This window comes from Natrix helvetica (genome assembly GCF_964273705.1).
Source record: "Natrix helvetica genome assembly, chromosome: 1".
NCBI lineage: Eukaryota > Metazoa > Chordata > Lepidosauria > Squamata > Natricidae > Natrix > Natrix helvetica.
In genome coordinates, this window is record NC_138548.1 from 47,399,598 (window position 1) to 47,422,509 (window position 22,912).

General features: G+C 36.7%; 1 protein-coding gene across 6 annotated transcripts in view; it reads right to left on the reverse strand.

The window, feature by feature from the left end:
- Positions 1 to 806: 806 nt before the first annotated feature.
- The window catches only part of DGLUCY (D-glutamate cyclase), a 29,907-nt gene continuing 7,801 nt past the window's right edge, over positions 807 to 22,912 (reverse strand). For all 6 annotated transcript variants that reach the window (XM_081937352.1, XM_081937351.1, XM_081937349.1 and 3 more), the window contains 12 exons: positions 22,672 to 22,780; positions 19,777 to 19,930; positions 18,787 to 18,985; positions 16,898 to 17,048; positions 15,976 to 16,098; positions 13,081 to 13,278; positions 12,272 to 12,532; positions 10,638 to 10,737; positions 9,204 to 9,352; positions 6,842 to 6,961; positions 5,093 to 5,244; positions 807 to 3,200 (listed from right to left, as the gene is read on the reverse strand). In XM_081937352.1, the coding sequence (XP_081793478.1) occupies positions 3,057 to 3,200; positions 5,093 to 5,244; positions 6,842 to 6,961; positions 9,204 to 9,352; positions 10,638 to 10,737; positions 12,272 to 12,532; positions 13,081 to 13,278; positions 15,976 to 16,098; positions 16,898 to 17,048; positions 18,787 to 18,985; positions 19,777 to 19,930; positions 22,672 to 22,774 (1,854 nt within the window). In that variant the 5' untranslated portion in view covers positions 22,775 to 22,780 and the 3' untranslated portion in view covers positions 807 to 3,056. The remainder of the gene's footprint in view (positions 3,201 to 5,092; positions 5,245 to 6,841; positions 6,962 to 9,203; positions 9,353 to 10,637; positions 10,738 to 12,271; positions 12,533 to 13,080; positions 13,279 to 15,975; positions 16,099 to 16,897; positions 17,049 to 18,786; positions 18,986 to 19,776; positions 19,931 to 22,671; positions 22,781 to 22,912) is intronic.

A 22,912-nucleotide genomic window follows, 5' to 3' on the forward strand; every position in this document is an offset into this window, starting at 1 on the left:
AATTCTCTGAATGCAATAGTATTGAGTCAGGATGAATACACAAATGTTTGACATTTGTTATTGCAAAAGAAATGGTGATGGTACTCTAAAACAGACATAATTGAAGATGATTAAGTATAATAATGATTAAAGCAAGACGTCATAACTTAACCTATATGTCATATAGTTGTGGGAAGTCCATTCTAAGCATTCTTATAGAAAACATCAATTTTAAGTAGTTGTAAATTGCATCCTTTTGTACTTTAATTTAACCTCATTCATCTAATTGAGTTCATTGGAATATGCTCAGTTACAAGTTTACAGAATCACAACTAATTTTCTATTACTAAATTTGCATTCACAAATCAAAATAACTTCAAGAGCTATAACAAAAATGTCCAATTCCCAGTCCAGAATGTAAGCGGACTTCTGTCATCACATAATAAAAAATGTATATAAAATATTTTTTATGGACTGTTTTGGAGGCAGTGAGGTGAGTTATTAATATATTTCCTTCTTTCTGGTCATTGCCAGCATCATGACTATTTCTCTTCTAGCACCTCACCTTCCAAATCCCAAGACTTTTTTTTTGCTCTCTGTGATCTGACCCAGCCTTCATGAGCCCCACTTAACACCCTACTCATGAGGAAAAAACCCTTTTTATTTAGAAAGACAGGAGTACATGTATTCACTGACAAAGCTCCAGGTTACACATCCTTAGGTGATACTACAAGATGTCTCTGAGATCCCCAAAAGTCAATTAGCACTTCAATTCCAACACAAAGAGTCCTGACCAACCTGGATAGTGGCAAGGAAATCCTGGCAAGGAATCAGCCAGAGGGAACTCTTCAGGAACATGAATGGTTGTCTCCGACAACCACGCCTCCCACACCCCTCCTCCTTATATCCCAGCCCAGGAGGGGCTTGTTAAACGTCTCCTTCTTTTCCTGGATAGCTGGCCCTCAGTCAATAGAAAGGGATGAGATGAAGAAGAGAGGGGTACTGCATGAAAGAGAAAAGTATTCTGAATGCCCAAGAATTCAACTATTTCAACAGGATTTTAAAAAAAATCTTGTCAATTTTACCTTTCAGTTTTTGCAAAGTACCACAAGTGCCAAAAAAGTAACAAGGATTCACATGTTCTGATTTATGTGAGGATAGAAAGGGGCAGATAGGAACTAAGTTGAATGGGTGCAAGAAATTAGAAATGCCACAATAAATACAGTAGACCTGCTTTTCTTTGTTAAAACACACTGTGCTGGATATGTTTGCCATGGTTTGGTAGTATTCACAACGGGAAGATTACGATAACAAAGGAGAGAAGAGCACACACAGACCAAGGAAGACAGCACCATTTAGTAACAGGCAAGTCCAGGTGGTCCTCAACTTACAACCATTTGTTTAGCAATAGCTCAAAGATATAAGTGCACTGAAAAAGACGACTTTTGACCTTTTGACCTTGCATTTACCACCACTGCAGAATCCCCACAGTCATGTGATTGAAATTTCAATGTTTGGCAACCAGCATGTATTTGCCATGGCTGTAGCATCCTGTGGTCATCTGACCACCATGTGAGAGCTACCCAACTGGCTTGCGACAAGCAAAATAAATGGAAGCTGGATTCACTTACTAATCATGTGATTCACTTAACAACTACAGTGATTGGCTTAACTGTGGCAAAAAGTCATAAAACCAGGCAAAACTCACAACAGCTACCTTGCTTAGCTATGGAACTTCTAGTCCCAATTGTGGTCATAAGTCAAGGGCAGAAAAGATTAAACAACCACATTTAATGGTGGCAGTATTTTTGCTGGCAGTGCTGGCAGATTCTTGCTGTAAAGAGTTTAATATTTCTATCATGGACATGGCCTTAGCAAGGATTCAAACACCAAGAAAAGGACAGCAAGTTTGACTGTGGAACTAGAAATTACATTCAATGAGAATCGATAGAAAGAACTGAATACATTTATTCAGAAAAAAAAGGTAATTGAGTGGGAATATGTTACCTCTCTCTTCATACTGTAAGGAAATCACAGAGTAATATCATAGAGAAGGCCACAACTCATTCTTTATCATTTTAGAGGACAAGACATGTAATAACTCAGTTAGTGGAAGGCAGACTCTGGTTCAAACTTGGGAATCTCCTAAGAAGAGCAGTTTGACAGTGCAACCAATCGCCTACTAAAGTATTCAAGCAAAGCTAAGTAGACTTTTGTGGATTTTAATTTGGATGCTTGCCCGGAGCAAAGAGTTGAACTCAATAGCCTAAGGGCCCCTTCTATTCCTATTATTTTGTGGGAGAGAAGAAAGTATTTCAGAACACTGTCTGCAACTTTCCTTTGGAGGCGTCCTTGGATTCTCTGAGGTGAAATTCAGAGAAAAATCAAGTTGACTCCCTTTTGCAATCAAATTAAATGGCTACAGCCTAAATTGCCATTTTAACAGGTCATCCGGAAAATGAGGCACAGATGAATCTTACAATACAATACAATAGTAGAGTTAGAAGGGACCTTGGAGGTCTTCTAGTCCAACCCCCTGCCTAGGCAGGAAACCCTATACCGTTCCAGACAAATGGCTATCCAACATCTTCTTAAAGACTTCCAGTGTTGGGGCATTCACAACTTCTGGAGGCAAGCTGTTCCACTGTTTAACTGTTCTAACTGTCAGGAAGTTTCTCCTCAGTTCTAAGTTGCTTCTCTCCTTGATTAGTTTCCACCCATTGCTTCTTGTTCTGTCCTCAGGTGCCTTGGAGAATAGCTTGACTCCCTCTTCTTTGTGGCAACCCCTGAGATATTGGAACACTGCTATCATGTCTCCCCTAGTCCTTCTTTTCATTAAACTAGACATACTCAGTTCCTGCAACCGTTCTTCATATTTTAGTCAGATAATTGAAAAAATATATCATTCTGAAAAATCTATTAATTCTACATTGACATTATTCCTGAAATTTACTGTACAATCACACGTTCTTCTACCTTATACTATTTGGAATAATAAATTGTGGCAGGATATCTGATTAGGGAATGGAGTGGTAATATATATTCTGGACTAAATGTGTTTAATATGCCATGGAGTATTATTTGAAAGTTTCCTCCCGCAGCCTCTCTATTAAACTTGAATGAATGTCAAAAAATGGCAGAGCATCCACTTCCATTGCCAAACTTGCAGTTATTCCACTGCGAACGTGATGTCGCTGTAATATCTTCAGCATGTTTTCTTCCTAAATAGTAAAATAGACAGTACAATTTTTATTCTCTTTAAAATTTAGGTTTCTACTTGAACAGATGAAAGTGCTCAAAGTCAGGAATTTAGTTTAGTATTTACTGCTTAAGTTCACAATAAGAGTATCTTGGAAGGGAAGATTTTATTTCCTGTTTCTTTCTAGACATATCCACATTAACTATAAAATAACAATAGGACTTAGACTTACATAATGCCACAGAGTGCTTTACAGCACTCTTGTCATTCAAATGTTAAAATGCATTCTTTGCTAATTATAGTAATCTGGAAATGTAGGATTGGAATCCATTTGTATTAGATTGTTTCCAGCATCTTTATTAGAATAATATTATACTAGAAGTACTTTCAAGTCACTTCCAAGCTTTTCTGGCTGGGGAATTCTGGGAGCTGAAGTCCTCCAGGCTTAAAGTTGCCAAGTTTGGAGACCCCTGGTTGACATCCGGCATCATAATTTCAGTTTATAAAATAATATATAATTGCCAATGCCCTGCTTTCATAGTAAATTGGTTAAAAAAAAAGTAATGAGTTGAGGAATAAGTTGCAAAATCTATCTGAAGCCAAGGTATGGCAGCAGGAGGATAAAAAGGATGAAGCAGCGAAGGTAAGACCAACAGGGTCAAAAAGATGGATCAATGATGTTGCATTTCCAGATGCTGTTTGGGGCTTTGAAAAATAAAGATAAAGAAAGCAAATGGGGAAATATCATCTGGAAATGCAACATCATTAATATTATGATTCACAGTCATCTTGGTGACTGAGACTCTAAGTTCCAGATCTGTATTCTGTAACATATATTAATCTTAATACATTACATTTCAGCAGCTTCCCACACATTTGTTTTGATGAATAAATGAATTTGTGCCAACAGACTAGAGATAATTGTTGCTTACTGACGGTTTGTTCAGGGAACATTATGAACAAATAAAATTTGTAAATATTTTTGAAAAAAGTATTAAAATTATAAAATTATGATGCCGCTGAAAAAGGGAGATTTATGACCAATCTGTAAAGTTCTGGCCATCACAGCATCCCTGTGGTCATGTGATTATGATCTGGACATTTGGTAACTGGCTTGCACTTCCAATGTCTCCTGAAATCACATGATCACCATTTGTTGCTGTCTTCAATGGGGAAGCTGGCAGGAAAAGTTGCAAGTTGCTTCAGTAAATTGCTCTCACCTTGTAGAGGCCCTGCCATGCTTACCTACCTGAGAGGCACCCGAGATTTGCTTAACAACCCATGATCCTTGCTTAATGACAGCAATGTGGCATGTCAGGATTGCCATCACTAAGCAATGGTCTCAGTTGATATTGCATTTTATGATCGCATTGCTTAGCAATGGAAATTCAGGCTCCTGTTGTTAACCTTATTGTATTTTGCAATATGAAAGGCTCTGAAAAACTTGCATGAATTCAAAATTGCATTCCATTGCCCCAATCTAGTTCTAGTTCTGCATAAACAATGACATAAAACCGTTAATGATCCTGATGAGGGTGAAGACTTTCACCTACATTTATTTTACAATTATAAGTTTGAGGGGTTATAAAAGAAATGGCTAATAGGCTAGATATGACCAAGCACATGTTAGTTCAGGAAAATTTTAAAAAGGAATCATTATGGAAGCTAGATAATTAAGTTACGAAGGCTTCAGGTAGACACATTTATTTAACCCATGGTCTCACTTTCTTTGTTCTGGAAAACTAATAGGTAAAATCCGAACTGATAATCAGTATATGGCATTTAACAAAGGCAACTCAATTTCAATAGCTACCCAGAAATCACCCAATGTTGGCAAGCTCTGCAAATTGCTTCCAATCACCCCCTATAGAAAAAAAGTTGTTATTCCATGAAAAACGTCTTCCGAAATGATACCTTAGCCACAGAAGGTAATGCTGATGCCCAGTTCTTATATTTGGAAAACCTGGGATATCCAACAGCTTTTCTCAGATACCGGTCATGTATTTCACATGTATTGAGGATATATAGTCCGCAAGCAACTGCATAGCCTCCCCAATTGGCAACACCTGCCACAGAAAAGTGCCATTAAATAAAATGTTTTAGCTAAAACAATTGAATGGTATTTAATAATAGCAAGCACAGGCCTGTAATTGAAATTTAACACCGTAATATTGGGACAACAGTAGGAAGTGCAGTTTTCCCCGTCGTTTCTAGGATCAACAGAATCCTGTTGTGCTTTGGCTTATTTGTTCAGAGAGTAATATGTTGATCTACACCTTTTATAGGCATAGCAATAGTGGAATTTGTTCCTGGCTCTCTAAAACTTGGTTTAGATTATCATTTAGCACCTATTAGAGATGGCCTGGACTCCACTTAGTACTAGTTCTAACCAGCATGAACAACAGTCAGGGCATAGAATCTTATTACTTAATTTATTTAAATAATTTAAATTGTGCTACTCTAGTCACAGATGGACAATCTCCAGGTTCTAGGGTCCCTAAAACCAACAATCACTTAATCTTGTTACAGATAAATTAAAGACTATGCCTTACCATCCAGTCCTCCATAGCCTCCAGGAACTGAGAAAGAACTTTAATGGCATCACCTAAGTAGACCAGGAGTCTGAGTAGCCTCAGCATACTTATCATAATTAACTCCGCAAGACTGTCTCCCCACTTCCAAGCTCTTAAATTGATCCAGAACAATATCACAATCAAAAGTTGGTATTAAAGGCTGCTGGAAGATTATAGGAGGCCAGTATGTGTGTGCCACTCGCATTTTAAGCCACTCAGAGGTCATCAGCAAGAACGATGACAGACCCTGCTAGCCTTTCAGATAATCTTGAAGACCTGGCTATGTCCCAAGTGTTTCCTGGTTATGTTGACAACGGCTTATAATATCTCTTAGCTGCCATTTGTATTTAATTCTCTTTTGCACTATGTTTTAACTGTTTTGTTTGTATGAATACTCACTGCTCTGAGTCACTGGTTTGAGATAGGCAGCTATACAAATTAATAAATTAATAAAATAGTGGCACAGAAGTATGCGGAAGAGACACTTTTAGGTTGTAGCCCTTGTGGTTTGAAATATTTCATAGAGAATTGGGGAAACAGACTAGCCTCAACCCTGCCAATCTTTTGCAAGGACTTGAAAATGTGGGTCTGTTCCTGGGCATGGAGGTAAGGTTGTTAGTAGGACCCCATGAGATACTACTTTAAGTCTAGTTTGATGTCTATGGAGATTCTCAGTCATCCAGGTCATGGTTGTCCCAAAGGTGCTTTTTCAAGAGGCAACTGGGCTTTCTGGTTTTTCTTTGAAAACGTTTCACTTCTCATCCAAGAAGCTTTTTCAGCTTTGAAGTGAAATGTCTTCAAAGAAAAACAAGAAAGTTCAGTTGCCTCTTGAAAAAGCACCTTTTGGATAATTCTAGTTTGATTTTTTTTTCTTACCTTGGCTGCCAGTTATATATTCTATTTTGCTATTCTGTTTTTAACTGCTGTTAAAAGTCACCCTGATAGCATAGCAGGTGACAAACAGCTTATTTTTTATTTAGTTATCTAGGTGATGACTGAATACAATAATCAGAAAAAGTAACACAGTTTTTGTTTTAGTTTCTTCTTATGATTTTGTACATGTACATATTTTGGCTTGTTCAAATCTTACCTGCAACAACTGCAAAATCAGCTTCCACATCACAAGCTATGACATCTCCATTTTTAATGTGCTTCTTTGTGGCTTCTTTTACTTTTCCCATTCCCAATTCATTTCCTCCATCTCCAATACCTAAATTAAAATGGAAAAATTTACATTGGAATATTACCATACTAGACATAGATTTTGATACCAATGACCTTTATAGAAAATCTGATGAAAAATAAAAAATCAGTGGAACTGTTAATAACCTTTTATTTATAGAACTTCCACAAGCCTACTGTAAATACTTCCCACGAAAACTGCTGCACTCTGGGTAACCACTGAAATACCCCAGCTTTATTTATCGTGCATTTTAACATTTGTATCTGCTCTCACAGTTACAAAGAATTTTGCCAGGATGACACAATAATGAAAATCATAAGTAATATTGGAAACTTGTACTGTTGTCTAAACTGCTGACTTATTAATATCAGTATTTGTGTATGTTTACCCATCTGCAAGTTTAGATAAATAACTCTCCAATATCAGTATAGTTGGAGCAGATTAGCAGTTGATTTGTACCAGGGCTTGCCAAAACCTAACAGCTATTACCTTTAAGGATTACAAAGTAACAATTATAATAGTTAATTTCTATTCACAAAATCTAGCAAAATAGACTTATATGTGTCTATTCTGAAAAACCTCGCAAAGATCAGTGGGGCTTATTTCTAAGAAGTTGGTATAGGACCAAACTGATCACAAAACACTCATACTTTTTCACTTCTTATCCTTTCTTTACTTGCCTTCTAGTGCATCAACATGCTGAAATGTCACATTTGCTGTACATTTATATGCACATTTTCTCCTCAAAGCCCAAACTGGGTGTGTGTTCCTGATCTCTCTTTATTTTGAGGAGTATCACTGACATGTTTAATTTATGTGTCCACTCTCTTCCCAGAATCTAAGCAATCTGATGCATGCAGGTAGCCTTCAAGATATGACTGGTCACTTAACAGCCACTTGAAGTTACAACAAACCTCCCAAAAGCTCCATACAACGTCGTTTTGAAAGTTACGGCTCCTGCAACACCCCTGCAGTCATTCGCCCTTATGACTGACTAAAATTGCATTCTGATAGATAGATACTGTATATTTATTTATTTATTTATTTATTTTATTAAATTTATTAGCCGCTCCCTCTCCACAAAGGGACTTGGGGCGGCGTACAATAAATAAAACACATATTATAAAAATTACACATTGTACACATTGTACAGAGGAGGTATAAAACACAATACAATATTATAATAACATATAAATATTAAAATAAGTTAAATTAAAACCCCAATAGAGATTATAAGTTTAAAAATTGCCAGGGGGAATAAAATGGAACTATGGTTGAGTCAGGCCTGCTAGTTGAAAAAGGTGGGTCTTGAGTTTTGAACGGAAGGAGCGGAGGTCGGTGGTAATCCTAATATCCGGGGGGTAGGTCATTCCAGAGGGCTGGGCCCATCACAGAGAAGGCCCTACTCCTGGGCGCCGCCCTTTGGCACTGCTTAGTGGACATCATTGCAGCTTCCAGAATTGCATCACATGTCTGTGTGATGAAGTGATCTGTTCCAGTGCTCTGGAAGGCCTTGGGGTTCTTTAAAAGGTAACTGAGAGGAAAAGTGCTTGGCCTGGTGGTGTATGAATTGGGGGCACCTGGTAGGAGTGGGTAAAGGCCTGTGGGGACCCAAGAGGTGGAAAGTAGAGCATGGGGTTTTTCAAGGTATGTGTGTGTGTAGAGGAGGCCATGGAAGCTCTGGGAATGGCTGGCTTAGGCCTGCGCTAGGCCTCCATGGGTCTCCCCACCCTGAGGATCCCATGCTCCATTTAAGAACCCTAGTGGTTGTTTAATGGCCACATCAGGGACCGCAGGAGTGGAGATCATTAAGCGAGGCCATTTCGCTTAACGGCCATCTTGACAGGCAATTGTAATGGACAGGCCCAATTACAGTTTATTTCAGGAATACATCTGTATGTGTTGCTTCTGTGTACATTTTTCTGCTCTCTCTTTACCTTGGGTTTGTCTTCATACAGGCGACGAGCAGAGTGAGAATAAATGCCATATTAATATAATTAAAAAACATCACATATTTTAGAAAATTTTAAAGAGCATCAGTAAATAATGATGAATTGGAAATTGCCTCGTAGAAATTCCTATCTCCATGACTGTGAACATTTGAAACCTTAAGAGAGCTAAATATTGCTTATCACTTTCAGCACTAATTCTTTTGCCTCACCTCAGTTATTCCAGTTGCATAATAGACCCTGTTCTTAATGTCTCCAGGTGGTTCATAGTAACACTAATACTTGTATTAGATCATTGAAGGAAAATACATATACTGTACCTGTAGTAGTAATTCCTGGGAGAGTTTGTGCAGCTATAAAGAGTTCATCAATGGGATCTACTAAATATTTAATATTAACTTTCCTTGCATTGTAGTAATTACCATCAGCAGCCATCCCAGCACGTTCTATTGCTATCAAATGATTAAATCTAAAGAAAAGGAATTTAAAAAGAATTAAGATTTAGTTCTAATGTTAATGATAGCTTGATGTACTCAGCACTACTTATTAAGGTTCTCAAATCAAAATCCCATATACTCCATTCATTATCAGGGATGGGGGCCGCACTGACTCACATGATAAGATGCTGGGCCTGTGCACTACTGAGGGCGGCGGCTTGATTCCCGTGAGTGAATAAACCGCGTAGGGACAAGAAAAGAGCCCCCCCCTCAATTGCCTACATTCCGGCCTCCCATAGGTAAAGATAACATCACCCCAAAAAAATCCTTTCATAGAGGCAGCCAGCCACCTTGATGATCCTGGCTAACACGTGCCATAAGGTAAAAAACAAAACTATCAGGGATCACGAGGAAAGTTCTTTGTTATTCAATTTCCTCAACTCTGTGTCCTTGAGTTTCTGCTTCATCCAATGTTGCTCCAGTTCCCCAATCTATCACTTTAGTCTTCGTAATAATCTATTTGGCTAACTCCAACCTTTCACAGTCTGGTGCTCCCCAGCTGACATGGATTACAGCACCATTCATCCCCAACTATAGCTGGGAGTTAAGCAGGTTGAAGAAATCTGGTTTATAACCTGAATAAAATTCTTCCCTGCAGATAAGTATTTTTCCCTTATCTTTCTCTCCACCCTGCTCACATGTCCTTTATGTTCTCCGCTCTAGCATTGTCTTTTATGCCCGCTGTTTATTTCTTTCTGTTTCAAGAGAGTACCTGGAGGAAATATACTAGTCTCTTATCTTTCCCAGAGAAAGCTACATGTTAGACAGGCTCCTAGAGAAAAGTTGCTTTAAAGCCCTTCTGGTATTTGAAGTCAACCAGATGATATCTAGCTAGCACCTGTGATATTACATGGACCTCAGGAGCTGAGTCCGTTCCCGAACTCTACACTAAAGACTCTGGAATGGGGCAACTCACTATGGCCAACACACCACAGCCAACTTGCCATGGCCAACTCGCTGTGGGACAATGCACCAAGGACCAATTCAACAAATACAAAAGTAAAATTTTGACGCAACTGTGGACAATAATAATAAAATAAAGTCAGTCCAGAAATATAACAGTTATAATAATTTTGAGAAAACATGGTCACCAATAATAAAATTAATTGAATGAAACAATTTAATACAGCATTAAATTGCCCTATGGCGAGTTGGCCCACAATGAGTTGTCTGTGGCGAGTTGGCTGCGGCAAATTGTCGTAGACCCTTCTGAGATATGCTAGAGTTTGGCATTGCTTTGCTTTTTGGGACATATACCTTGGTTTTTCTGGATTCCCATCTTCACATAAAAACTGCAGAGCTGAATCTTGAGAATTGCTTTGGTAGCTGATTACAGGGACAGGTGTTTGCAGTATTTCTAGAATATAGAGAAAGTCAAAGGTAACTTTGAGCTGCAGTGCCGCAGTGGTTAGAGTGCAGTACTGCAGGCTACTTCTGCTGATCACTGGCTGCCAGTAGTTTGGCAGATCGAATCTCACTCAGCCTTCCATCCTTATGAGGTCAGTAAAATGAGGACTTAGATTGTTGGGGGAAATATGCTGGCTCTGTAAACCACTTAGAGAGGGCTATAAAGCACTGTAAAGTGGTGTATAAGCCTAGGTGCTATTGCTAACTTGGATCATTAATCATGCCATTGTTAGGCCTGTGCATAGGGCTCTTCCAGGCAAGCAGGAGCTGTTGTGCTTTCAAGCACCTGCACTTACTTCCCTCCTACAGTCTGCAGATTCATAGAGAGATGTTGCTAAAGAGTAAAGTGCTGCACCAAATAATCTGCACATGCCTGATCACTGTTTCACAATTATTTGTTTTGTCTTCCCAATGTTAAATAAGATCAGTTCTGTGGCTGAAATTTTCAAGACATTCTCCTCCTTTGTAAAATAGGATGAGTGCAAAGAAAGATATGACTGAGTCGGACCTAAACATGTTGATATTCTACGATTTTAATAGAAGAGTATTAAAATATTTTTAAAGAATCTTTCTTAAAACCAAATTATTTCTGTCTTTATACCTTGATTAGATTATTCCCAATTCAGTTGCGCAGAATAATTAAATCCCACAATATATTGGGTGAAATGTTTAACTGCAATGCAAGACCTGCTGCCATTTTGAAGTGAAATATTTTGGTGGAAAAAATTGTTGCCTTTCCTTCGGGTAAACTGAATACTCATTATTAGAAAGCTTAATTATGTATCCTAAATCCATCCCCAATAACTCTGTTATTCTATTCTTCTATTCTATTCTATTCTAAAGATCCTACCTGTACCCCACTTACACACTGATCCTTTATTAAATTTATTGCTAATGTTAACCATTTTAATTTTAAGATTTGATATTTTAAGGTTTTGATTTTAATTGTTTAGTTTGCCTTTGTGCTGCCATAAGGCACTCAGAGTCATTTGATGGTAAGGGGAGGCTATAAATGTAATAAATGAAGAAAATAAATCACATTATAGTTTAGAGCAAGGCTGTCAAACTTGCAGTCCGCAAGCTGGATGCATCATGTGCTGGCCACGCCTACGCCCGGTTTAGCAAAGGGGAAAAAAGTCCTGATACATCATGTGATGACGCTGTGACGACATGAGCTTGACACCCCTGGTTTAGAGTGATAAGTGAAGCAAACCTAGTAGATTTACCTAGGTATCTGTTGTGATGCTGGTAAAAGTTTTAATTTTTTTTTTACAAAACACTATCATAATAATGTCATTTCTTACCACACACTAGCAGTATTGTTATAATACATGCATTTGAAAGTAACTATTCTAGATTTTAAAACAGGAACATAAAAAATAAGTCAACAGTAATAAGTGAAAATGCACAATGTGGACGGTTTTAATTTTTAAGAAATTCAAACACCCTTTGGCATAATCAGGTTATAATGAGCCATGTCGTACCTTGCTCAACAGCTTCCTTGATAATTTTTCTATTTAAATCGAGAGCTCTTTGATCAGTCACTATAACTACATTTTTTCCCATGGCCTTCAAGATTGCTGCCATTGCAATGGCTCCAGGCGGCCCATCATTTTCTTCAGGTGGTTCATAATTGAAATGGGTGGGAAATCCTGTAGTAATCAACACTGATTTTGCATGGGAAAGCGACAGGCATGCCTTCAGAAGTTCATCACAAGAAAACAGATGTTTCACACCTCTGTTCCCTAAGCATGGAAAATACAAATATTTTAAACTAAGAACATTCTGAGGATAGTAGTTTGCCATAGGCATTCATTTAAAAATAAAACTAGTTTGTTTTGATTGCTGATAGATGAAAAAATCTTAAAGCTGAGAGATGCAATGGCTCAGTGTCAGGAAATGAGATAGAAGATCTCAGAGCTGCTATACCACATTTTTCTTCTTGCCTAAACATGCTAATAACTTAGTAACTATTATTCTCAAAAAAGTTATTTGTTTTAGCTTCCATCTGATTTTTTCACCTCTTCAATACATCTGATACATCATTCATTCATATTCTGTAGAAAGTCTCTGCAAAGTTGAGCTACAGATGAAGTATTAACTTAAATGATGGTCTATGGCTAATTTAACCATAAAGGGGTATTTTGAAAATAAATGCATGCATTAGAGATAGGATTTGTTATTCAATTTTTCCTTTTGACAAGATTGTTGCACGGAAAATTATACAAAGATTGCTTTTTCTATCGTGGTAAACCTTTTAGACTCATAACATGATTGTGGTTTTTTCTCTTACCTGGATCTATCGCTATTATATTTTCTAAGCCTCTAATTTTCTTTACAGCTGCTGTTGAAGCAATGCTATAATGCAAAGGATCCTGAGAAATACTGTAGACTTCAGGGAGATCTTTATCATTACCAGGGGCATCATCTTCAACTTCCAAATCAGTGATAAACATGCAACCAGGTGAATGGGTAAAAGCCAGTGGAGCTTCTGGAAAAATAAAGAGAAGCTCAATCAGCAGTGTACAGCAGGAACATGAAGGCCTTTCTATCTGGGAGGAGTCTGGGCACATGAATTTTGAGGAAATGGGCAGAGTTCTCAGAGCTGTTAGTACAACCACCTATAGATTAGTTCCATGTCCCTTCTGCCCATTTATTCTTGAATGAAGGATGATCCCTTTTGCTCTGAAAATACAGTGGTGCACTGTCTTCTTAAGAAACTATAGCTGGCCCCCCAAATACTGGACATTTGTCTAGTCATCAACCTCTGCTTTGGGGGAAAGGATATGGAAAAAGTGGAGTGCAAGAAGAGGTGGTCATGAAGGAAAATACAATAAATGAACAGAATATAAAAGTGGATGCCCAGAAAAAAAGAACAAATACATTATTATCTTACTACTGCCTACTCTATAGCTGGTAGCACCTTTTCCAGCTAATACATTTTATTAAAAAGGTGTAAATTTTCATGAGCTGCCACTTACTTCATCAGATACATAGAGTGTCTAGACTGATATAGTTTTAAAGTGGGAGGAGGTGGGGATAGAAAGCGGGAGGAAAAGGCAGATGAAAATAGGTTGGTCATGCAGATGCAGGTTGCTTGAGAGAAAAATGATAAGTACTTTGTCAATGAACAATTACAGGTAGCCCTTGACTTACAACAGTTCATTTAGTGACTATTCGAAGTTACAATGGCACTGAGAAAAATTGATTTATGACTTTTTCACACTTATCACCATTGCAACACCCCCATGGTCACGTGATCAAAATTCAGATGTTTGGCAACTGACTCATATTTATGATGGTTATAGTATCCTGGGGACATGTGATTATCGTTTGCAATTTTCTAACAAGCAAAGTCAATGACGCAAAACCAGATTCACTTAACAACCGTGTTACTAACTTAACAACTGCAGTGATTCCCTTAACAACTGTGGCAAGAAAAGTTGTAAAATGGGGCAAAATTCATTTAACAAATGTTTCATTTAGCAGCATAAATTTTGGGCTCAACTGTGGTCGTAAGTAGAGGACTACCTGTACAGTATGTTACAAACTCTTTTGTTTTGTTCAAACCTTCTGAGATTGCCTGAAACCTTTTGATATATGTGAGTTCAGCCACTTCTCATTCAACAGGCTATTAAAGTCCCACTTTTTCAAAACAGTCATTTTGAGGTCTGCTATGGTGTGTCCTGGGAGACTAAAATGATCTGGTAATACTTTGTCCTTGCTTTGAGTCCTGATATCAAACGTGTCCCCATTAATGCTCTTGCACAAAGTTTTCCCTCTTTGTACTATGTGGAATCTGGAGGGACATTGCCAGCAGAGGATGGTAGGCGGAGGAAAGACTGGTAAAGGAGCCTGTAACTGAACGTATCCTAGCCACTCTGTGCATATAATGCAGTGTGCTGCAGCTCACGAATCAGCTTATTTTCCAATAAACTTTGTTAATTTGAAAAAATGCTGCCAGACTCCTCCTGATTCTTTAGTTTAAATCTCCAGAACTAAATGCAATAGATGGATGCATGGATGGATGGATGGACGGACAGACAAACATACATACATATATACATAGACATGGATGGATGGATAGGTACAGATAGATAGACCTGATCTACAAGAACCTTGAAAACAAAGAATTAATTATCAAATGTCAACCTGAATTTGTCAACAATATACCTTGCTACACTATTCATGTGTATCATGTAACTTTCTCAGTAGAATGTAGAGGTTAAAATAGTAATGTACTTCAGCAAAGCATTTAATACACTACGTGGTGATTAGTAACTTTGTATGGGCTGGTTGGCATAACAAGTAGACATTCAGCTAGCTCAATATTCTATTCCAAGAGTGTTCATCAATGGTTCCTTATCACATTGGCGAGATATCAAGTCCTGGCTCATCTACGCTTCACTATTTCATTAATGATTTGGATGATGAATTACAAGGAATGCTCATAAATTTGTAGATGATGACCAGCTGGGTGGAATAGCTTATTTTCTAAAAGATAGAAACACAGTAATAATGTTTAGTCAAAATCTCAAACAAAATGTTCATAATTTTTATTAAGAAATTTTAGACTGCATCAATAGAATTTCAAAATAATAGGAAACAACCGTTGCACTCTGTTCTGGTTTTATAAAAGTTTTTTTTAAAATGTACCATAACTTAAGTGGGTCTCGGGTAAATACCTGCCTTACCCTCATCGTGGCAGGATACACAGAAAAAAGAAATGTAATTCTTAAATGCTTAGCGTGTAATAGGAATCTGAATCATAAGATTATTTTACAGGACTATTCTGTGCATGATTAAGGGGAAACTATAGCTTTGTGGAAAAAAATTCTGCAAGGTTAAGTTCAGGGCAAAACTCCCCACAGAAGATGGATTATCAGAACTGTTGGTTCTTTTATGTAGGTTATATTTTAAAATCCAGACACATGAGAAAACAATGCAGAAGACCTTGAGCTTGGAAAAAAAAACAAAAGCAATTGTAAAACAAGCCAATAGAAGACAAGGTGGCTGATATTATCACAGACAATATGAGCATGAGCTTATACAAATCCAAAGAAGCAATTACTGCAAATATATATGTCCATTGAGTTATGAAGATTCAAAGTGACCGAACAACAACTTTTAAGCATCACCGGTTTTCTATAATAAATCAGCAGTTCTGGTAATTCCACTAAATACATACTGCAATTGATGACGGCTTCTATTCCTGTTACTCCACAGGCCCAAAAGACTGGTACATCTCCAGGATTAGCTTGTACTGCATCACCATATTCTGGACTGGAGAGATCTTTAATTCCTAACAAATCTAAAATTGAAATTTTATTAGTACTCAAGCAGAAATGTAGAAAACCCAATTAGGCTGAGACTTAATGTTGTAAAACATCTGACAACTCCCTAGAAGAGCATGGGATGTGACATGTAAAGTGATGTTAGTGGGATACTGTTGCATGCAATACTGACATTTCTTTATTTTATTACGAGGTGAACATAACATAAAAGTTAATGGTTTATTTATTCCTGTACCTGCGTAAAGGAATTACTGGTTCAGGTAACAAATGTGACATGTGATAAACTTTTGGCATGACTTTTTATTTTGTTGGAAAAAATAAGTGAAACTGAGTATCAGGGCAGAAAGAGACTGCACTGAAAAGCCTGTGACACTTTAATAATATTAATATTATTATTAATAATAATGATATCAACAACAATAATAATTTAAATCTGGTTTTGGGGTGTTTTGTATTTAAACTTTTTTGAATAAAATAAAAATAGAAGAAAAAAAATGATAAATCCAGTCTAAGCTATAGATATTGAATACATACATACATCTAGTTGACTGTGTGAATAACCAAAATTCATTAACTTTATATGCTACCTGACCCAATGACTTTGGGCGGTTTACAATTGCAAAATATATTAGTTTACCTAGAGGCACTTCCTGGGATTACTAGTAGTATCTAGGGTGGAATTCTTTTAAATCCTCTTACTTGTGTAAAGCTAGACTGTACATTAGTAAGCCAGACAAGTCTAAGGCCTGTTACTTCTCTCTCTCATGCATGCTTTGTATTATAGATCATCGAAACAGAGAAAAAATATATACTAACCAGAAGAGCCAATGTGAACTGGTGCTCCATGTGTTTTTTTCATTGGATGGGTGATTTGCACACACTCTTTCAGTTTATCTTGAGGTATATATCTCATAGTTACTATTAGATTACAGTGAAAACATTCAACATCACAGCAAGGAACAGCAGTCTGGTGAAGTTTTAAAACAATGATCCAAGCATTAAGAACAATGAAGACATTTTCAAAGGTCTTTTCTTTCAAGTAGAGGGCATCCTACCTCTCAGATAAATGCAGTTGAGTGATAAAAGGCCACAAGATTAATCACTAGCATGTTAAGTTGCTTTCACCCACATATCATCTATCATCACTTTTATGATTCATATGGCATTCTATTTAAGTTCATGTCATTGCTATTGCTAACTTTCTATTTAATTACACAGTCACAGCAACTAAACATTGAAACATTAGATAAATTAGTAATGACATATTAGATTTGTTTTATTTTTTAATGGCATTAAGTTACTATTGTTTCAAGAACATATTTTGCAATTAAATAAAAATAGGCAGATATTACAGTAATTGAGGTTCAGCATGAAATATAAGATCATCGCCCCAAAATAACGGGAAGTGAAAATGCAGATTTTATTGGTAAAAATATTCCTTGTAATTAAACTAATCTCAACATGAAAACAAGTGTAGTTAATCACATGCGGATCAGCTTATTCATTTTGAAGGATTGCATTAAGAAAGTAATAAGTTTCTGTCAGACTATAATACTTGTCAATCAAATAAAAAGAGAAGCTGAGCAAATTGAATGCTTTATGTTTCCTGCTGCAATTAATAGCTGATCTTGAAAAAAATGTATTTGTTTTAAGAAAAAAGCAATTTTTCTTCAATTAAGAATGGGTTATAACACTAATAGTGAAAACTTTCTACTTGTGGCTACAAAAATCCAAATGACCCCCAGATGGCAGCCAAGAATTATTTTTTATATATCTATCTGCTGCCCTCTGGTGGTTATTTGCTAGGTCTGGTGAACAGCTAAAGAAATTATATCAATCAAATACAACGTTTTGAAACAAAACTGAAATTTCCAAAGTAAGGTTTTAACCATTTTGTATATTTCAAAATATTTGGACATAATTTCAATACTCTATAGACTCCATATGGTTCCAGGACTTTAGAAGGCATAGAAAAAAAACCACTATTATTTATCTTATTGTTGGAGTAAATGTTCATGGGTGTGAATACTTCTGCCATATTACAACTAAAATGGCATCTCTTTCTATTTTTTTTAATAAGCAGTGATCACATCCAGACAAGAGAAGTAAAAAAGATGCCTAACATATTACAAATCAAATAATTCTGTATTTGAGAGCAATTGAGTAAAACAATATTGACGTTATCAGCTAAAAAAAAGAAATAAAAAAATGGAAAAAGTGAAAGAATTGGCTGCTGTGTTCACCAGATGCTAGAAAAGAGCATTAGAATTTTGTATACTTAGGTGCAAGTTAAGTATGCCTACCAGCATTATTTCTGAGCTAATACTAATTATTAGCTTGATTGTATTTGCCAGTATTTATATAGTATTATGCAGGGGTGTCAAACTGGCGGCCCGCAGCCCGAATGCGTCACGTACAAGCCATTCCCCACCCCGGCTCCACGAAGACCAAAATGTCAGGATACATCACAATGCATCACATGATGGGATTGAGTTTGACACCTGTGGTATTATGTGTTTTAAGAAACATTCCCAGCAGGTGGCAGTACTTGACTGATGTTGTTTGACTCTAAAGATAATGGAGGTTTGAGCCAGATAAATACTTGGATGGCAGATTTCCAGGAGATACTGTCCCAAATGTGTTTTTTCCAAAAGGGAACTGGACTTTCTTAAGATTTTTTTTTTAAAAAATTCTTCTGTTCTTACCTTGTACATGCTTACATTACATTTCTGTTCCACATTTCTTACAGGAATGCCAGTTTTCTGGAGTGCCTTTTCAAATGTAAAACTACAGCCTAGATAAAATGTCACCATGTCTTTAAACTGTTCAGAATATTCTTTCAGATTTGTCACAATTCCTGTGGATAGTCCATGCTCATATTTCTTGTATTGCAAGCAGTCACTTCTGCAAAATGAATTAGCATCATCATTGGACTAGCTACTTGATTTCTGACTATAACTAAATATCTACTTACTTTCAGAGAAATGGTCACTGAACTCAATGTGGCATACTTTTAAGTAAAATGGATGCACTGTCTTGTCGTCTAGAGTTTAAGGATCAGTTATTATATTTAAAAGGTATGTAGATGTTGAGAAATAGAATCGTACTGTCTGCACAAAAAACTACGCTACTCGGAACATCGTACATTTTAAGAAGAGACCTTAGGATGTTGCCAGCAACCCATATCAACCATCAGGCAAGTCAATATTTGTGACGCATTTTTAAATGTTCAGTTGACTGAGTTTCATGTTTAATAAATAAAAGAAGAAATAACAACAACAACAACAACAACAAAGACAGTGATACCCATTGTCATCGGGGCACTTGGTACCATGTCCAAGAATTTTATAAAACACATCAAGAAATTGTAGCTTCCTGCAATAACACCAGCGGAACTGCAAAAAACTGCGCTACTCAGAGCATCGTACATCTTAAGAAAGTACTTGGTTGATACCTAGGATGCTGGCAGCAATCTGTATCAACCATTAGTACCAGTCAATGGTATTTGTGATGCATTTTTTAATGTTCAGTTGACTGAGTTTCATGTTTAATGAATAAAGTATATAATAACAATTACAGTAACAACAACTGCTTTTACTGATATTTCTGCAGTGTTCATTGCAGAATGCACAAAAATGAGAAACAGTGCTAAAATATTTCTTGATATCTACCAATACAGACAAATCTATACATACCTTATATCAGAATTATTGCTCAAGAAAGGACACTTCCATTCCCCTGGCTTACTTCTATACAGCAAGGGAAGTGGTCCATCATTTGCTTGACAAAATTTTTCAAAGTCATCAGCAAAAGATTTATGCAGAATTATAACATTTGCCTGTACAAATCCTGTAAATATAGAAAGGCAGAAATTTAAACTAATGTTATTTACTCAAATAAAAATATTTATAATTTTTGGGATGTAATCAGTTATAAAAGTGAAAAATATATTTCTGATATAGTGATTTATTTACTTGCAAGATCATCTTTTGTACTTTTTTCAATTAAAATTGAAATTCTATTGCCTGCTCTCAAAAGCATACACATACATAACACACACATACATAACACACACATGCTATATACATACATATATGTATGTATATATATGTATGTACAGTATGTGTGTATGTATATATGTATGTATGTGTGTATATATGTGTGTGTGTGTGTTGCGTTTGTGCTGATAAATAAATAAAGGGAGACTTTATTTATTTAACACAAATAACAAAGGCAACATTAAAAATAATAGCTTTCTGTCTGGATGGTTTCTTGTGATGAGCTGATAGACAGAGAAAGGAAGCAGTATGCTTCCTCCCATACATACATACATACATATATATGTTGCATTTGTGCTGATAAATTAATAAAGGGAGACTAGTATAGATCTATTTCAAGCTATTTAGCTCTCATCAGCTAGCCATACCCTTACTGGGAATTGAACCTGGACTGTATTACATATTAGGCAGTTGTATTAGCTACTAAGCCACAGGGTCTCCTCCTTTATCAGCTAAGCCAGGGAAATAGGTATGTATTGTGTCACAATCACTGGTATGCCCAAATATGGGAGGGAGCATACTGCTTCCCTTTTCTGTCTTTCGGCTCACCCTATACACACACACACACACACACGCACGCACGCACGCACGCACGCACGCATGCATACATACATACTGTCCATCTTAAATACGTATCGGAAAAAGGAAGCTTGAGAGTTCACAAGATTGATACTATATGGAACAAAACTACAAATCTATAACAGATTCATTTCAGATTTCATAAAACAGTGCATAAGACTGCACTCCAGACATTCAACCTGATGCCATCATAGGAAGTTGAAATAGTGTGGTAAGAAATAGATAAAACATAATGTTGAAATGCTGGATAAACAAAAAAACTCTGTGCTGACAAAACAATAAGACAGATTCAGTTTGGTGTCTTGATGAAGGTGCTGGCCTAAAAATAGGACAGGGTGAGTTCTAGTTGCACCTTAGCAGAGGTGGGTTCTACCGGTTCAGCCAAACTGGTAGTGGTATGGTGGCCTGGGTCCCTAGAACCGGCAGTGACCCAGGCCTGCCACACGCCCAATTTGGTTCCCCGGTTGGCGCCGTTGGCACTGCCGCCTTGTTTTTAAGTTCTGCGCATGCACAGAACAATTTTAATTGAAGTGTGCATGCGCACACAGCGCGCATGTGTGAAGCGCGCGCACAAGCAACCCGGCAGTAAAGCCAGCAGGAACCCACTCCTGCACCTTAGGCATGAAGGTTGGCTGGGTGACTTTGGACCAGTCATTCGATTTCAGTCGAATCCATCTCACAGAATTGTTATTGTAGGAAAAACAGGTGAAAGAAGGACTATGAGGTATGTTTGTCGCCTTGAGCTATTTACAAAATTGTACAGGCAGGAAAATAAATAAATAAATAACTCTTAATCAGAAAAGGAGCCTCACTCTGTACTGAACATTAAAATCTGGAGATACAGGAAGGAAGACTGTGAGTAGCTTTGTTGTATCTGCCACTGCAAAGATAGACTGCCGCAAGTGCAAGAAATGAGTTGTTAGTGTTACACCTGGATGATCCTCCCCCTTCCTCTCATTCCATTGAATTGCACAAGTTCAAAATTACACAACAGTTGCAAAGTACAAACTGCCTAATATTTCCTGTTTTTCTTTTAAGTTTTATGTAAAAATAGTTTAAAAATTCCCATAGAGATTGGATGTTATACTGAATAATAATGACAACTTATACTTTCATATGGTAATTAAGCTACCATTCCTTAATCAATATTTAAACTCTGGTTTGCATTCAAAAGTCATGCTAAGCACAACCGTAGAATGGCTTAGTTTGCTACGTAAATGTAATGATTGACTATGCTAATTAAATGAATTCAGAGAATAGAAAATTAAGACAGCTTGAACTGGAATTTCTATGTGATGCTGGTAATTTAAATAAACTTTTGGGGAAAACATTTACATTAATTCATGAATTAATGAGACTTCTGTTCAATCAGTTTACACGTCCTTTTGGGGGAGAAACCTGCCTATGATGTTCCTATTTCATATTAGTCTGAAGTTTGTAAAATAACTAATTAACAGGATGTTAAGAAAATAACATAAAAAAAATAACTACCCAACAGACACAGCTTGATTGCCCTTCTGCCAGAAAGCTGGGATGTGAATAAAACATAATTTTAAAAAATACAGTCTTAAATTTATACATAAGAAATGATTTTGAGCATAGTCAATTAGGAATTTTCCTGAAGGGATCAGATCAGCTAAAACACTGTCGTGTCTAAAAATTAACTAGATTTACTAATTGGACAAAATGGAATAGAATGCCCATTCATCCTGTCTCTTGGCTTCAGGGGAAAGGGAGACTATTCAAAGCTCTGGCAGTTCACATATGTATCTTCCATTTCATGCATAAGTGTCTATAACACAGATTGAATGTTATTCCTAGTCCATCTCTTTTTTGAACTAAAACTGATTAAATTAAGAAACACAGGTTTATAAGTTGAAATATTATAAATCATTTCTTAATGCATATCAAGGCTTCACCAAAAGGATTTCATTGATCTACCTTTATATTTACCTTCTGCCATTCCAGATGTATTGCTAATGTTAAGTTTATTTGATCGAATCAGAGTTCTGACAGCACAAGGAAGAAGAGATTTCAAACCTGCCAGGAAAACCATTTCATCCTAAAAGGGAGATAAAACTGTATTTTAGTTTTATAGATAGGTAATGTACCTAGATATTCGTTACAGATAGAAATTTAAACAACCATTATTTTAAACTTATTATAATTTTAGTTGATGAACTTCGTCTTTGAA